This window comes from Pocillopora damicornis, chromosome 2, assembly GCF_964200805.1.
Source record: "Pocillopora damicornis chromosome 2, jaPocDami1.2, whole genome shotgun sequence".
NCBI lineage: Eukaryota > Metazoa > Cnidaria > Anthozoa > Scleractinia > Pocilloporidae > Pocillopora > Pocillopora damicornis.
Window position 1 is genome coordinate 33,466,900 of NC_142671.1, and position 18,800 is coordinate 33,485,699.

The following is an 18,800-nucleotide window of genomic DNA, read 5'->3' on the forward strand; positions in this document are numbered from 1 at the left end:
AGCTCAAATTATGGCCAAAATATCTATAAAGACGTGTAAATCTTAACTCTTTTACCAATTTGAGGGAGGAGGGGTCCTTCTACTTCTTTTTAATATTTGCGTCCCCGTTTTTTGAAGATTGCTTAATGTTTTCCTAACGTGGTATGGCTGTTAATGCTCTTCCCAAGCGTTACGTTTTGTCTGGAGTGATTTTCATTGGATTCTTTGTCATGTCTGGGTTGAGAGTAAATTTGAATGTCGCAATTGGTGCGATGGTCAATAATCACACGGCTGTGGCGGATGGAGAAATAATCTGCAAGTGAAGATAGCACCTCAGAGAAAACTCGTCCATGTAACACTTCAATCAAATTGTGCCAAATAAAAATCCTTATGGTAAACACCAAGAGAAGCTCCTAATATTGGAAAACTCGGGGTCAATTTTTTAAAATTATATATCGCTGGTAACGATAATAAAACGCAGTTAAACCTCTCATTTAGTCAATTATCTCACCACTTTTCCATCGACTTTATTTTTCATTTTATTGTTGCTAGCGATCACCGCTTGCAGACGACTATGACCAATTTTAGCGCTATTGGTTTGTCTATATTTTTTGATTCCGTCCTTCCGTAAGCGACCGCTCTATGTTGGCCCACCTCAGTACAGGTGCCCTTCCCGTAACAGAACGTTTTAAAAGCCACAAATGTCGGTCGATATACGTGTTTGCTCTTTGAAAGTGACTTACCAAGAGACGCACCTATAGCAAGACTGTTTAATTTTAAGATTATGATGCAATGTAGTTATTCTTTTGGTTAAAAACATGTTTTTCATGACGTTACTAACGGGTTCAACGTTGTATTTCTAAAGATATCAAATTCCTAAACGTTTATTATCATCCAAAGAAAAGGAATTATATAAATAGCGCTTAATTGACAGTAATATTTCATCAAAAACACTATTACCAGCATTATGCGTTAAAATTGTTGCTCCATGTTTTGACTCAGAATTGTCTGCCCTGTTCTACAGGGAGCGGAATTCAAATGGCAACCTGAACTGAAAGGTAAAAAAAAATAAAATAAAATAAATTAAAATTAGAGACGTTAGCATTTATAACCGGGCAGCGCACAGGCAAGAAGCTTATCTTACAACCAAAAAGATCCGTAAAGGGTTCCTATGCTGCATTGCTAAAACTAAATCGTGGCGTTAAGATACTAGTGGGAAATATTCACATGACAGGCGTCTGACAGGGAAACTACTTACAGTTTAGCGTACATTCTATGGCTTTGTTAATAACTTGTGTTTTAGGATATAACTGTAAAGATAATTATCTAAAAATTTCTAGAATGCTTAGACGTGCTGTCTTGCATACCGTGGAAGTTTCTGGAACATTTTATTTGGTTTCGTAGTGTAATATTACCAAAATAGTTGCGTTGTAAGCCTCCAGAATGTTTTAGAATACTAGAATACTTTGTAAAAGTATTACTTTGTGCAAGCTGTTGTCAGGAGTGAGTGACGGATAGGAAAGCTTTACCTGGGGAAAGCTACTGTGGAGATTGTTCCTCTCAAGGAACTTTGCAAAAAACTGTGATTTTTTGGTCGGTGGTGAGCTAAGATATACGGCGTCAATACTCCCACGATTTATTGATTGACGTGAAAACAAATGAAGTTATTTTGTGTTACGGCATAATCTAACTGACAAAAAGAACATCACAATCCTACAGACTCGACTACTTTATTACATTACCTATAATAATTTTAATAAGGAGCAGATCTTACAGTCAGTACAGTATTAATTCTCAATAAACTAGTAGACGGTGCAATAGTAGCGGAGGAGCAAAAAAAAAAAAAAAAACCAAGGAGGATTTGGATGCAGTCATTGATCTTGCCCTGATAAATGATACTTGATGCCATCGAATTTTGATGAGGAAAGAGTCACTGTTTTTGAAAATTGATCAATTATAGGAACAACAATGTAAATATCTGTTTTAAAAAAGATAAAATAAAATATCAGGTAAAATAACTGATTTTATTGTTTTTTTAGAGGGCACGGTAACGAATCCTGCAATCTGATTGGTTCTTTACCCGGTCAGTATTTTCCTATCTCTGCCCACGGGCCACGGTAACGCTTTCGTGAGTCGCCGAGTACATCCCAACTTTCGTTGTCATTTTTCATAAATATACCTCGTTTTCCAGCTGGGCAGTATTTTTAAGCAAACACGTCGGTCACTACCTCAAGCCGATAAATAACTTATGAATCCTCTCTTTTCTCTCTATCAAATCACTTTGGTTGACAGAAAAATTTTGGTTTCAGAATGAATTTGAATAAACAATAGTGTCATTACGTTGGTTGACAAGCGGCCTAAAAACTGTCTGCAATTAATTTTAATCGTTCACAAAAAGTACCCAGAAAGTTGAAACGTGAGGTATTTGGTTACAGTTAAACTGAACGATGGAACTTTCATTCATTTAATATCTGAATTTTCTCGAGCAATTTGTTCGTAGTGAAAGAGCGAGCGAAGTTTTAATTTAAGTTCTACAACAAATATACGCTCCCGGTGAGTCTTTCCAATTCCGTTCAATTTAGACATTTGTACCGTAAATTGCACAGCAGAAATTGAAGGAATTTTTTGAGTAAAGGTCGCATTAAATTCCCTTATGTCTCGTTGGAGTGTGCCGTTCGAATTTATTTTTGTGAAGGAAATACCAGAGTCACACACGCCATTGCAGCAAACAAACGAGCAAACTCTCACAACTTCAAAATAAAAAAAATTGAATTTACTCACAATTACTTTCCTCGCCGTTTACTTAATGAACAGAGGTAAATCTTCGTACATGAATGAATGGTCGATGAGAGTGAATAATACTTTCCGTTAGATCACTGACTGATTTTGAAGAAGACATTGTCGTGACAGCCCTTGCCAAACTAGTTCTGATGTTTTTCAAATGTTCCTACGCTTTTTTTTTCTTGCGCGCTCTCTAATTGACAGGTGTCAGATTGTGGCAGATACTTGTAAAAATAATGTTTCAAAGTTTGTTTGGAAGCCTTTTAAATCATCTTTATCGTTACGGAAATGAAAATGTTTCGCTGAGGCATCTCTCTTTAATTTGCATCACCGCTATTTTAACTACCATTTACTCACTCAAAAATTGTTCAGTTTATGGAAGATCTTGCCGTATTTACTGCCCTAAATCATTCGGGTTCTTTCGGAAAGAATTTCGTCAAGTTTAAAAAACAATAAATATGTTATTTACCGGCTAAGGGTCGGTCCGTATGGTGAAAAACTGTGACCTCGGTCTTGAAAATGCTGCCCTCGGCCTACGGCCTCGGGCAGTATTTTCAAGACCTCGGTCACAGTTTTTCACCATACGGACCTCCCAGCCGGCAAATAACATATATTTATTGTTTTTTTAGAGGGCACGGTAACGAATCCTGCAATCTGATTGGTTCTTTACCCGTCTATCTTTGCCCACGGGCCACGGTAACGCTTTCGTGAGTCGCCGAGTACATCTCAACTTTCGTGGCCATTTTTCATAAATATACCTCGTTTTTCCCGCTGGGCTGTATTTTTAAGCAAACACATCGGTCACTACCTCAAGCCGACTTATGAATCCTCTCTTTTCTCTCTCTCAAACCACTTTAGTTGACAAAAAAATTTTGGTTTTAGAATGAATTTGTATAAACAATAGTGTCATTACGTTGTTGACAAGCGGCCTAAAAACCGTCTGCAATTGATTTTAATCATTCACAAAAAGTACCCAGAAAGGTAAAACGTCAGGTATTTGGTTACAGGTAAACTGAATAATGGAACTTTCATTCATTTAATGTCTGAATTTTCTCAAACAATTTGTTCGTAGTGAAAGAGCGAGCGAAGTTTTAATTTCAGTTCGACAATAAATATACGCTCTCGGTGAGCCTTTCAAAGTCCGTTCAATTTGGACATTTGGACCATAAATTGTACAACAGAAACTGAAGGAATTTATTGAGAAAAGGCCGCATTAAATCCACTTGTGTCTCGTTGGAGTGTGCCGTTCGAATTTAGTTTTTAGTGGGGGAAAGACCAGATTTAAATACGCCGTTGCAGCAAACAAACGAGCAAACTCTCACAACTTCAAAATAAAAAAATTGAATTTACTCACAATTACTTTCGTGGCCGTTTACTCAATGAACAGAGGTAAATCTTCGTACATGAATGAATCGTCGATGAGAGCGAATAATACTTGCCGTTTTATCATTGATTGTTTTTGAAGAAAACATTGTCGCGACAGTCCTTGCCAAACTAGTTCCGTTGTTTTTTTTAAATCTTCTAGCGCTTTATTTTTCTTACACGCTCTCTAATTGACAGGTGTCAGATTGTGACAGATACTTGTAAAAACAATGTTTCAAACTTTGTTTGGAAGCCTTTTAAATCACCTTTATTTACGCAAGTGAAAATATTTCAGTGAAGCATCTCTCTTTAATTTGTATCACCTTTACTTTAACTACCATTTACTCGCTCAAAAATTGTTCAGTTTATGGAAGATCTTGCCGTATTTATAGCCCTAAATCATTCAGGTTCTTTCAGAATGTATTTCGTTAAGTTTAAAAAAAAAATTTATTTACCGGCTAAGGGTCGGTCCGTATGGTGAAAAACTGTGACCTCGGCCTTGAAAATGCTGCCCTCGGCCTACGGCCTACGGCCTCGGGCAGCATTTTCAAGACCTCGGTCACAGTTTTTCACCATACGGACCTCCCAGCCGGCAAATAACACTGATATATTTAAGCATCATCTAAGCTACACAAGGTGGATGTCAGCTACGTCTAAGAAATGGACGACAGATACAGAATAACGATATACGAAAAACTGAAGCAGACTAAACTTGGAAGACATTTAGAACCCATTGATTTAGGATCAATGATCCGATTTAGGATCAATGCTGCCATCGTTGATCCAGAGCAGTTGTGTAAGGAACACCCGAATTTACTGTTAAGCTATGTCAAGCCATCCAAACATGTATCCAAAGATACCATCTTTAGGTGGATTAAGCAAGTATTGTAGGCAGCTGGTATTGACGTTAAGAAGTACTCTGCGCATAGCAGGAAAGCAGCATTCACATCCAGTTGCAAGGCTAGAGGTTTAAACTTAACCTAGATTATGAAAAGTGCAGGATGGTCTAATTCGAGCACTTTAATTCGAGTTCCGGCGCGGAACTCGTGGTGGTCGAAGGAGATCATGCACTTCTCCTTCCTCTACCAATTTTCTGCATCGTACTAATAATTTCAGCGCCACTCCTTCTCTGGAATCAACAATTTGTTCACCAACGGTTGGAAATTTACCGGAAAGACGTGTTTTGCATATTCCTCCTCCGTCGCAATTAAATATTTAACTTGACACCTTTCCCATCGGTTCGATAAACAATCAACCTGTCACGGCAATCGGATTGCAAAATCGCCATCGCACCTCAAGTACGGCACCCCGAGGCCGTAATCCGTCCAATATCTCCGTGATAAGCTGTCGACCGCGACGAGAGGAACACGAGTTTGGCGCGAACATCTTACAAGCAAACACACAGTCGTTAGCGCCTAAAATCGACGAAGTGCGATCTGTGATGTTGAACGTAAAGCCTGATTTAGGTTTCTTTACAGAAACTTGGTTACGTGAGACCATCAGTGACGGCCAAGTTAATATTCCTGGTTACTCGTTTATCGCAAGAAATCGTTGTGTGGATATCCATGGTGGTGTAGGACTTTACATCCATGATTCCATCAAATTTAAACCGCTCGATGAATTTTCGGACCCTGATTTTGAGTCACTTTGGGTGTGGCTTAGGCCAAGGAGGCTGCCTAGAGGATTCCCCTACCTGGTTGCTGGTACTGTCTACCACCAACTTGTCACATACGTATAACGAGAACGCTGTTTACACCCTGCCACCGTTTGGTCTTTCAGATCATAACGTGGTCATCGTCTGCACTAAAAAGAGGCCATCCCGCGCTGGGCCTAGCAGAAAGTTAATTTCGAGGCGTGACACACGTGCCAGTAGGAAAGCCGAACAAGGACGGTTCTTTTCAGCCGTTGATTGGTCCATTTTGGATTGCCCCTAATATTGATGAGCGCTCTAGACACCTGTGTGACATCATCACCGCAGGTCTGGACGCTATCATGCCCGCAGTGAAATCTAAGGTTAATCTTAATGACCCTCAGTGGATTACTCCTGAATTTAAGACTCTAATCGCCAAGCGTCAGCAAGCTTTTATGTCAGGGGATTTAGCCAGCTTCCGTCACCTTCGAAATACTGTTAACCGGGAGCGGAAAGCTCTTCGTGAGAGGTTTTTTGCTTCTAAAGTTAAACATCTAAAGAACACCAAGCCCTCCCAATGGTGGGGGGGAGGTCAAGCGTATCGTTTGGATGAATCCTGCATCAGGTTCTGACTATCTGCGTTCGCTACTCCACGTTGAGGGACTGGATCACCATCTTCCAGACCATGATGTCGCAAATGCCATCAATTCTGCCTTTCTGGACCAAATAAAGTCTTTCTCGCCACTCAATGCTACTCCACCCTTCGGAGCGAACTCGGCGGTGGTAATCATTTCTGAGGTCGATGTTTTGACCGCAATCAGAAAGTTGAACCCCCGCAAGGCTGCGGGTCCCGATGGTACCCATTCCTAAACAGAAACCTGTCGAAGTCATCAACAAGCACTTACGACCCATTTCCCTCACACCAATAATTTCCAAATTAGCCGAAGACTTCGTGGTATCTGCGTTCATCGGTCCGGCTGTGTTGAAAATTATCGATCCCGACCAGTTTGGAGCCTTACCGAAATCCTCCACGGCCCTAGCTCTGACGTCCATGCTCCATCACTGGACGCGCGCAACTGATGGCACGGGATCTGCAGTCAGGGTGGTCCTGTTTGACTACCGCAAAGCTTTTGACTACATTGACCATCAACTGCTCACACACAAAATTTACAGTCTTGATATCCCTCGGGGAGTAGCACGTTGGGTAGTCGACTTCTTAGTGCATCGCTACCAACGCGTAAAATTATCTGCTGATTGTTTCTCTGAGTGGGGCCCCGTACCAGTTGGTGTACCTCAGGGGACAAAATTGGGGCTATGGCTCTTCTTGCTAATGATAAACGATCTAAGAATTCCCCAGATTCAAACTTGGAAGTACGTTGATGACACGACGATGACAGAGATCGTCCCGCGTAACGCATTAGGTGACGCTCAAACCGCTGTCAAAGTGGTGGAGGATTAGTCCAAAGCACAGAAGATGCAGCTTAACGCTAACAAATGCAAAGTTATGGTCATCGACTACAAAAGGCAGAAACACCATTTCACTCCCCTCTTGGTCGATGGCAAAAAATTAGAGAAGGCAGAGTCGGCTAGAATCCTAGGCGTGACTATTTTGTGTAACCTTAAGTGGAATAACCACGTCAATGATGTTATAAAAAGAGCAAACAAACGATTATACTTTTTAGTCCTCCTGAAGAGAGCCCGCGTTCCAGCGGATGACATAATTAATTTTTATTGCACAACTATACGTCCTGTTCTGGAATACTGCGCACAAATATTCCATCATGCGTTACCTGCGTATCTTAGTGATGACATTGAAAGGGTCCAAAGACGCGCATTATTCATCATTTCACCAGAACTGTCATACCATGACTCTTTAGACAGGCACGGTTTAGCTTCGCTTTATGACAGACGCATGAAATTATGTATGGATCTGTTTTTGTCTGTCTCAAATCCATCTCACAAATTATATAATTTGCTGCTAGATAGGCATTTTTCAGCTTACAATACTAGACACCGGCGCGTTTTTAACATGCCGCGGCTTCGCACTGACCGTTTTAAATTTTCATTTATCCCGGCTATGTGCGCGTGTGCTAACCTAGATTTTTAGCTATTCCACTGCTGTATATTAGCTATATTAGTTATATTAGTAATTTTATTTAGGTCTTAGCATTTTTGTAATAGGTAGTCTTATATAGTCTTATATAATCAATGATTGTGGAAAGCACGCAATTTAGCCTATGGCTGCAATGTATTTTATTTGATAATAAACTATCTATCTATCTCTATTTATCTCTTTCGCCAGATTTTATGATAAACCTGTTGACACCACTCAAGCAAGTTTTGGCTCAGTATTGTTAAATTTGAACACAGTATAATCTCAGTATTTGTCTCTGCTCATCACGTTCTGCGAATAAAACTGTTTCCATTAGGAGGGCAGTTCGTTCTATAGGACTTTGAAATCTCATGTGACTCCGTAGTGACGTAGACTGATGACAAGGTAGAATTATAAAATTAAACGAGACCTACCTGCATGTAACTTGAAGTTTGATTACGACTCTATCTTGCCATCAGTCCGGAACGAAGGAGTCACATGAGATGTGCATGCGCGTCGCTGATCAGTATTCAACGTGAGTGATTTATGATTCGTCGCGTTCACATACAGTTCATAGCGCCGCTGACAATATACCTAGGGCGCAGCTTCCCACGCCAAGTGAGTACTTTGAGCGTTAATTACAGGATTTTTTTGCCGTTTTTTACGGAGTTAGTTTTAGCGAAGGATCTTAGGCTGTGTAAGAAGCAATAACTTCGAATCGTCGCCGGATAGACCCTCATTTGTTATTCGTTTTTATTATCCTGTATAGGAATACAAGGAATCAGACGCATAAAAGTTGTTGTGTGTTATTTATTCTGCCAAGCGTAGCTGGCCCCTACAGTGATAAAGGAGAAAAGGAACGAAGCAGACAGGAGGAAGGGTACAATAAGGGCATGTGGCTCCTTCGTTCTGGACTGATGACAAGAGAGAATCCTAAACAAACTTCAACTCATGGGTAAGTATCGTTTAATTTTATAATTCTTAAAAACTCTAGCGACATATGTCAGGTATAGTAAGGTTGGGGTATCACAGTTAGAGAATATTTTCAAGAGATCCATCTTCGATTTAAGAAATAAGATTCAAACATTGAGCCACAAATAATTTGTGATAAAATAAAATAAATCTAGCTTACCAATATTCCTCTGTAAATGAAATGTTCGTCCTCGGTAAAGTTAGCAAATCCATCAAATGGGAGTCGCTTAGCTGACATTTCAATTTCCCTGAGTCACCCTCCATGGTTCCAAAGTTGTAAGACTGACATCGCTCTTTATCCACACACTCAGGCTGACAGGAACTTTCCGAATCCACTTCTATTTCTGTTATCAGGCTTCCGTTGAGCTTTTCAGTCCCTTCTACATTGTCGGGAAAGTTAATAGCTCTCAGATCTGACTCTGAAATGCGGCCTATGCTGTACACAACGGCAGATAGAAGAAATGTTATACAGAGATGCATGTGTTATCTTCATTTTCGGTAGGTTTATGACGAAGAAAAACGAATGTTTGTTTCATTTCTTTCTGATTTGGTAACTAGGTAAGCGCAAGAAAGTCTAGAATTCTTGCGCTAACCTGGTGGAAAATTTGCTGGGTTTGCATCCGGGAAAGAAGCCTGATAGAGCGATGATAAACAAAAAAAGTTAGACCCTGATAAAAAGTACTGGAACTATTTTAATAAAATAATTTTTACTATAGGGGAAATAAACCTTGATTTATTTTTTACAGAAATCCTGCTGCTCAAGACTCCAGCGTTTTCCCATCCGTACATCAATCGATTTATGGACGTTTTGCCCCGTCACACGTTTGCTCCCTCAGAGCAAAATAGGTTCATCCTAAATCTTTCAGCGCGTAGTTTTAAAGTAAGCCAAGCTTTCTAGTTCATACTGTTCCCTGCCGTCATCAGCCCCAAAAAAATTGTCAAAGAAAAGAAGACCGTAATATACTAATGGCTTTGCATAATTTGTTCATTATTCGTGCGTCAATTAACAAGGAAATAAATTGGCATATTGATTGAAGTTTATCGTCCCTTAAAGGTGAAATTAAATTTTGATCTATGGAATAGGATGCCCTCGAAAAATGATTACGCTCAGCAGTAAGGAAACGAGTTGATAACTTTGATGGCGAACAGGTTGATGTGGGATCGTGCTTGTTTTACATCAGAGGGCGAACAAGCAAAGACGATAGGGGGGCGATCTTGCAATCGGCCAATATGCCTGTAGAACATATGGTGCTCCCAGGCCGAGAACTTGCAGAAATGTTTGTCATGAGGAAATTCTAATGTTTTCCGGTTCGTTAAGTGTTATAAATTCCATTTCTTTAATATGCAAAATGCAAAACCGTATATGTCTTGAGCTTCTTCCTGCATGTAAAATCGATTAAAGACATTTCATCGAAGCAAATTGAAGAAAATCACTGGCAAAGCCAAATTATTACTGGCGAGCGCCTCCTTTCTTGGAGCCTTAGCTCAATAATGAAAATCATTTCGATAATATTTACTACAACAAACGACATGCCAAACCTTTCTCATCGCCCTTTTGGTGGCATTTAGTGACCTAGAAAAGCGAAAACATAAAAAATCACTAGAAAAACAATACACTGGTGCGCGCGCTAATGGTGAGCAAAAACTCTATGGAGTCTCAGTCCTAAATAGTTAAAAACTTACTGCCTCTTGTCGGTCATGTATTAAATTTTATAAGAAAGAAACTCATAACATAAACAGTTTTTGTTTTGAATAGTCCAAAAACGAAATCATTCCTCTTTATTTCTAGATTAATTTCTACGTTGGCTTCTTCTGTGTTATTTCTAACTACATTTCATCAACCTGAATTCTATAAAAAAAAATTTATACAAGATTATGATTCATCTTAAGGTACATTCATTTCACGAAAGGACGCCTCAGTGAGGAGTTCTCGTTCCTTCTCTGGTGAGAATCTCTACGTTTTTCATAACAGGTGCTTCTCGATACCGATAACTCTAGAAAGATAATGTATTCTTTGGAATCAGTTGACTCAATTGAGAGACGAAACAACTTAATTGTTTAACATGACCTAGTTCTTTATAAAGGTTGATAAAACCCCGTAGAAACATGAAATATTTCAAAAGGCTAGAGTTTCAAGTGTTTTATTGTGTTGTTATCATTTCAACTTCCCAAGCTTTCCAAGCCCAGCATGTGCCCTCGAGACCCAGTGACTTCCATTCGACGTTACTTGCTTTGCAGCAGCACACTTACCGTTCAAGCACATAAAAGGAAAGACCATTTGAACTGTTTTGCATTCCTTTTCATGAAATCATCTGGTACGGAAGCATTTAATTCTAATGGTAAAATTTCCCTGAAACAAGAGATTCCGCCTAGTAATTAGAGGAGAGTATTTCTATTATATAATTGATGATTCATAACAGCTGTCCGCTCTACCTAAGATATTATGATTATGGTAATAATGATTATAGAGGATTATTTACAACTTCTCAATCAGCGTATTCTTCGCGTCGTTAAAGAGATGAATATGGATACCACAAGTTAACTAGGTGTGTTCCTTTTATGAAATTAATTAATTTAGAAGAACTGAACGCTCTATCACGGGTATAATGATTATAATAATGTAGATGAAAAATGTTTATGTACAACGCTTCCCGAGCGCATTCTTCGCATGTTAGGAGCGTAAAAGAAATTGTTGCAAACTATTTTTTCACTTTAAGAATGCATCTTCACTTGCTAACCTAGCTAGGTCGCCGCTCAAAGTCAAAGAAATTTCCACATCAGTTCACGTGAAAAGCTTTCCATGGAGAATGAACATGTATGTGTGGATATTTAATCTCGTCTGTTCAGCTGTGTACGGCATAAGCCGTATTTCAGGGCCAAATTTGAAAGCTGTTAACTTTGCCAAAGAGTTAGAAGGACAAAAGCTGAAGGGAAGCCTGATAAAAGAAATAGAAGTTTCTTCGGAAAGTTCTTGTCGGTTTGAGTGTGTGAATGAAGAGCGATGTCAATCCTACAACTTTGGAACCTTAGAGGGCGACTCAGGGAAATTCAAATGTCAGCTAAGCGACTCTGATCGATTTGTTGGATTTGCAAACTTTACTGAAGACGAACATTTCATTTACAGAGGAATAAAGGTAAGCTTAATCTCTTTAGGTGTATAAAAAAATTACTTGCGGCTCAATCTTTGAATCTTATCTCTAAAATCGAAGCTGGATCTCTTTTTATATGTTTTCTAACAGTGATACACCAACCTTGCTCTAACTTATATAAGTCATCAAAGTTTTTAAGAATCTTGCGGCAACCTGGTGGGAAATTTGCTGATGTCTACGTCAGGGAAAGAAACTTGGTAGAACCGTGATAACCAAAAAAAGTTAGACCTTGACAAAAAGTACTAAAACTATTTTAGGGAAATAATTTTTGCAATGAAGAGTTGGTAATCGAGTTTGTACAATAGGAGAAATAGACCCGGCTTTGTTTTTTATATAAATCCTGCTGATGAAGATTCCATTGTTTTCCCATCCGTACATCAATCGATTTATGGAAGTTTTGCCCCGTCACAAGTTCGCCCCCTTAAAGAAAAACAAGTTCACCCCAAATCTTTCAGCGCTTAGTTTTAAAGCAAGCCAAGCTTTCTAATTCATAAAATTTTCTGCCGTCGTCAGCCCAAATGAAGAGCGCGACAAATTTTTTTGTTGGTCACAAAGTACAACTTTGATAGTTTCGTTCGGGTTGTTTTTGAATACTCCTTATGCGATCAACACGATGCACAGCTGAGGCTGTAGGATGTTTTTCGGAAACCAAAATCAAAAGTTAAATAACGTGGGTAATAATAAGCCTTCGGGGCTCAAAAAATTCTGCGCAACTCGAAAAATATCCTGCGTATTAGATCTGAAACCATCGAATAAGGTGTGTGTGTTTTTTTTAGGGCCGTTACTCTTACATATTTAAAAGGAATTTAAAAAAACCCAAAAAGTTAAGTTTTAGTTTAGTAGGAATAACGATGAATCAATGATAGTTATGAAATATTATGAATGCGGAAAAAATTCTGATGGCATCAGTTCGTTGTACTGTAAACCTCTAGCTATAGATAAAACTTTTACGTTTCTACCTTCTCATTTCTGTTTATATTCTGAGTTTTTTTCTTTTAAAATTTAATACATGATTGATAAGAGGCAGTAAGTTTTCAGCTATCGAGAGGAGGCTCCAGAGGGTTTTTGTTCGATGTTGGCGGGCGCGATAGCGTATTGTTTTTCTAAAAATTTTTGTTTTCGCTTTTCTATCTCTCTAAAAGTCATCAAAAGGGCGATGAGCAAGGTTTGGACTATTGTTTGCTGTAGTAAATACTATCAAAATGATATTCGACATTGAGCTAAGGCTGCACCGAGGGAGGCGCTTGTCAGTGATAATTTTTGGCTTTGCCTTTGATTTTCTTCAATTTGCTACTGTGAAACCACTCAAAATTTTCACAATCTGTGAAATGTGTCCCGCCGATCATTTAAAAGCCGAAATTTTCCTTGCTATGAATTATGAATTTTTTTGTCAACAGGTACTAGGAAGGGTGAAAATATGTTAAACGGCCCAGCAAATCTAAGGAAATTCCATCAAAGGAAATGCGATAAATCCTGCTCGAAAGCTCCCTATTTTCTTTGGCGCAAAACAGTACGTATTGCAATAGAACTTCGCCAAGATCTGTATCTGAGCATGCGTAGTCGATATTTTGTTTTCGGTTGACTACTTTTTCAGGCACAAAAGGTTTCGAAATGTTACGGGTGCAGTTGCCGGAAACCCTAGATTCCATTACATAAAAACTGTTTAACTGTTTTTAACCATACCTTTTCAGATAACAATCGGGCGATCGTATCTAGCCGCCATGTTTGTTATGCATGTTGACACATTTTAGCTCGCGCTATGTTCGCACCCATATTCCAGGCGGTCAAAAAACTCTATGGAACCTTCTTAAACGAAAAAAACTGATTGATTGATACCACTACGCATACGGATGGCGGACAGCATAAGGTGCTTTAAGCACAATATGTGGACTAATATTTTTTCGCAGCAACAATTTTTAAGTCATTTTTGTGTATAGTTTCCTTTTTAGTTTCTTTACTTATCTTGTGATTATGTTATATTATATTAGTTTCTATTTTTATATTGTATTATACTAGTTTTTATATTGTAATTATTTCTGAGTGAGGGCCACAAGTTTATTAGCTATGCTATTATGTGTTACCCTCGTAAAATAAAGTCTTTATTTATTATTTATTTATTTATAATACTTTTGATATCTCTTTGTATAATGATTTTCTTTCTTTAATCTTTAGAGCACCTGCGAGGAAGATAATCCTTGCAAGAAGAATGAGATTTGTGTTGTTGACTACAAATCAAACACTCATGTTTGTAAGTGTATTAGAGGTAAGTGGAGATCTGTTCGGGGAAAGAAAAAAAACAGCAAACAACTCTAGGAAAGGGACATGCTGAAAATGCCGAGGAAAGATAAAACGGGTAGATTAGCACCAGCTGAGGCAAGGGTACGAAAGATCAAGGATGTAACGTCCAATACAAAAAAATCGAGAGAGAGAGAGAGAGAGAGAGAGAGAGAGAGAGAGAGAGAGAGAGAGAGAGAGAGAATAAATATTTTTTGTTATCGTTAAAGTGTTTTACCTTTTTTTCGTTATTTCTAGATTGCCCTGCCAAGAACTGTCTTGAGTATTATCAAAATGGTTCCAAAACCGACGGTGTGTACTGGGTTTACCCTGATGAAGAACACCCCTTTCAAGTGCTGTGTGACATGACAACTGATGGTGGAGGATGGACCACCTTTCAAAGGCGCATGGATGGCTCCGTAGACTTTTATGTCGACTGGGAATCATACAAAAAGGGCTTTGGAAATCTGGAAGGCGAGTTTTGGCTCGGAAACGATTATCTTCAACGTCTGACTGCATCTGCCAGCATGGTGTTTCGAATTGATATGGAGGATTACGAAGGCGACCGACGGTTTGCCGAGTACACGACTTTCGCTGTGGCTGACGAAAGCGATAATTATCGGGTGACAATCGATGGATACCGAGGCACCGCAGGCGATTCATTGGCTTCCCATACTAGGCCTATCAGGTATGTTGCATCGCAGCTTTTTGCACTTTGCTCTTTGAATGACCAGTAATATAAGGGTAGTTTCTGAAAAGCTTTTGCCCAAATATTTGGAAATACGTTGAGGACTGCTGGAAGTCGAGGATCCCTACTCTTAAGCTGGTCAGCTTTTTTTTACATATAACAAATCTAAGCTGAAGTATCGCATCCCGGATGCTTCATCGCCGATCAGATATTTCAACTTCCAGTTTATTGCTGACCAGGATTGCTTTTCTCAACAAGATGACATCAAATTCATGTTGACACTATTAACCTAAAAAAAACATGTGTACTTGCTTACAACTCCATTTTTTCAAACTTTCCTGATAGGGGAATCTTTTTATGTGCACTGCTGACAATTAGTGCTCCTTACATATTTCCCACCATGCAGTGCAATCTGCACTTTACTGACTATGATATGCTGCTAGTAGCATTGCTTCCTCGCTTTTTCTCAGTTTCTTACGATATGCTTTTGATATCTTAGAAACATGAGGTTTACGACCAAAGACAAAGATAACGACGTTAATAAGGGAAGAAACTGTGCGTTAGTCTATAAAGGTGGCTGGTGGTATAATGGCTGCCATTTCGCCAATCCAAATGGTTTGTATAAAGGCGGAGGTTACGCACAAGGTATTACATGGGTGTCATTTCGAGGTCAAGGATATTCTTTAAAGCACACCGAGATCAAAATTCGACCAGCATGATTTCAGCTGTGGTAGTTGCGTATTTAGCCAACAGCAAACTTTAGCTTCTAATTAAGAATCAAAGATGTTCGCTGTGCGTGGAGTTATAATTCTTAATTTAGTTTGTGATGATTGTAATATACAAGTTCGGTTAATGAGACATTTTGTTGGCAGATGGCGCGTTTTACTGTAGTCTTTAATGTAAAATGGCTTTTAATGCTCTCCCCAAGCGTCACATTTTGTCTGAAATGATTTTCATTTGATTTTTTGTTATGTCTGGGTTGAGAGTAAATTTGAATGTCGCTTATTGTGCGATGGTCAATAATCGGACGGGTAAGTGAAGATAGCAGCTTAGAGAAAACCCGTCCATGTAACACTTAAATCAAATTGTGCCAGATAAAAATCCTTATGGTAAAAACACTACACAGGACGAAATCGCATGTTTCCGTATTTCTGAAACGTGGCGGAAACATGCAACTCCATGTTTCCGTTATTATTTAACATGCACAATTTGTATACGCAGCAACGGAAACGCGAGAAAACGTCACGAAACCGGTAACGGAAACACAGGTTATCCGTCGTGTTCCAGAACGGTTTAACATGTTTCTGCCACGTTTCCGTTTACGGATTCTTGCAATTTCGTCCTGTGCTAAGAGAAGCTCTTTATATTGCAAAAATTTTTTTCTAAAAAATATATCGTTGGTTAAAGATAGTGAAGTGCAGTTAAACCTAGGACTTAGTTAATTATCTCACCACTTTTCCATCCACTTTATTTTTCATTTCATCGTTGCTAGCGATCACCGCTTGCAGCCGACTATGAATAATTTTAACACTGTTGATATGTCTCTATTTTATGATACCATCCTTCTGTAAGCGACCACTTCACATGAGCCGACCTCAGTACAGGTGCCCTTCGCGTAACAGGACGCTTTTTTTGGTCGGTGGTGTACCTTGTAGTGGGCTTAAGTAAGTGTATTACGAATTAATATTGTACTGACTGTAGGATTCGCTCCTTATTAAAAATATTACAAGTTGTAAAATAAAGTAGTCGATTCTGTGGGATTTTAATCTTCTTTCTGTCGTTTGATTAGGCCGCAGCAGATGATAGGTTTATTTGTTTTCGTTAGGTGTAATTCTAGGAGCATTTTATCACGGTTACATGGTCTTCCAAATCCCAGGGGGATGGTTAGCATTACGAGTGGGTGGAGCTCGTCTGTTTGGAGCTGCTGTCATCATCGCCTTATTGCTAACTATGTTAACTCCCATGGCAACGCGCTGGAACCCCATCGCATTGATTATATTAAGAATATTAGAGGGCTACGTGTTGGTGAGTTAAAAATAATAATAATGATGACGATTATAACGATTGTAGTAAAAAAAAGTGAAATAAGTACTAGTATTGTAAATGGTGCAGTTTAAAAAGAAATCGTTTTTTAGAAAATTGTCTTAAGCTTCGATGTAAAAGTAGTTAGCGACTTACGATTATATATTTCGCCAGGGATAAAGTCTCGTAAAACTGGGGCAATGTATAGGATTATAATTATTTAGGATTGACACTTAATTTCTTTACCAGGAATCTGTCATATAAACACAATAGCCCTTTACTGACAAGAAAAGTTAACTTTTTTAATGAATGAAAATAAAAGGATTGATAATCCCCGAATAAAAATCGTCAAGTGCCTTGGCGCTAAGGCTCAAGATGAAAAAAATGCGTTGAAAAACTACAAAAATAAACAATGTGCGTAATTTTATTGTACAAATTCTCAGTTATTGACTTGGTCCTTACGGACAGAAGAAATCTTTCAGGTACTCGGCCAAAATCGGCCTGTAGCAAGCCGCGAGAAATGCCCTTACCAAAGCCACTGATTTCGTAACTTTCGGTTTTTCTTTCCTTACAAGTTTGGTTTCCTTTCCCCTCAAGGAAAGTTTGAACGTCTCTGTCAGTAAGCGATACGGATTTTTCAGTGTTTTAGCAGCCGTTATCCGAACAAATCCCGATAAACGACCTTGAATTGAGGATGGTGAAGGCTTTGCCGCTCATACATTAACCTGACCGAGAGGCGCAATTGACACGATTGGAGCAATTCCTAAAATTAATTCCCAGAACACTTCATGCAGCTGAACTTGTTTCGCGGCAAAACTGATATTCTGATCTTAATTTCATGTGCCCAGCTGAAAAGACTTCTTTTAACTTTTCTTCTTCTAACATTTTTTGGTTGGCTTGGTGAAAACTTTGGGGTTAATTTTAAATGATCTCTTGAGCATAAGTAAGAAAGATACACGTATAAACGCGAAAAATATAGTTAGCTTGGTTATTATTCCACTAGTACGTAGAGAGCACGCGGAATTTTCCAGGGTAATAAAGTGAAGAACTGGGAAAAAAAAGGGGGTAACAAAATGGCCGAACTGAACGATCCAAACTTTGATTTTTTCGCCAGTTTTTCGTGCCTTGACTTTTAGAAAAACGAACTTCTAAGCGCGACAGATTTTTTTCTTGGTGTCAAAGTACAATTTGATGGTAAAAGCTAAGTTTGTCTCGGGATGTAGTCACGTGTGATGTGGATCGCGACGTTTCTACTGCATATGGCTAGTCTTCTTCAGGCGATGAGGTCATGTGTGATCTTATAAAACATGATGTTCTGCTGTGATTGGTTCTTTTTCAACAGCTCTGATTGGTGCATTTTGATCCTTGCTGATTGCTCAGTGATTTGCTCCCTCGACGGTCCGCTGTCGTGCGGCTCTGCTGCTGTTATCTTTTTTGATCGTGGGCATCCACGCTTCTGGAATTTCTATTTCACTATCCTGTTGATGTTGTTAGGGTGAAGTCTTATGTGAATTGCCTCCTTGACCCTGCGCGTGTAGTAATAAGTGTCACGGTCAGAAGAGCTGTTAACGGTATCCTTAACAGGATACGTAACAGGCGGAACCACCAAATCCTAGAGAAGAAGACTAGCAGTATGCAGTCGAAGAAGAGTAGCAGTATGCAGTCGAAACGTCGCGATCTATATCGCATGTGACTACATCGTGAGACGTCACACATAACTCGATTGAAGACCTGTCATCTTTCTTTTCTTTACTTCGCATTTCAATAAATAATTACCCCAAAATATAATTTTAAGTGTCTGCTACATTTCAACATGAACTTATAGAAAATAAGCATGGAGAAAGATGTTTT

General features: G+C 39.0%; 1 protein-coding gene across 1 annotated transcript; it reads left to right on the top strand.

Moving 5' to 3' along the window:
- The first annotated feature begins 11,320 nt into the window (after positions 1-11,320).
- LOC113670006 (microfibril-associated glycoprotein 4-like) lies at positions 11,321-17,294 on the top strand. The gene is made up of 4 exons (XM_089198006.1): positions 11,321-11,950; positions 14,138-14,228; positions 14,498-14,927; positions 15,427-17,294. The coding sequence occupies exons 1-4, from the start codon at positions 11,624-11,626 to the stop codon at positions 15,644-15,646; spliced, it is 1,068 nt and encodes a 355-aa protein (XP_089054132.1). The 5' UTR covers positions 11,321-11,623; the 3' UTR covers positions 15,647-17,294.
- The last annotated feature ends 1,506 nt before the right edge of the window (positions 17,295-18,800 follow it).

What these genes read in the sequence shown, in the direction of transcription:
- LOC113670006 (XM_089198006.1), top strand. Translation starts at nt 11,624, where the DNA reads ATGAACATGTATGTGTGGATATTTAATCTCGTCTGTTCAGCTGTGTAC. An exon ending in TGTTTGTAAGTGTATTAGAG is followed by an intron (nt 14,229 to 14,497) that starts GTAAGTGGAGAT and finishes CGTTATTTCTAG; the next exon opens with ATTGCCCTGCCAAGAACTGT. An exon ending in TCCCATACTAGGCCTATCAG is followed by an intron (nt 14,928 to 15,426) that starts GTATGTTGCATC and finishes TTGATATCTTAG; the next exon opens with AAACATGAGGTTTACGACCA.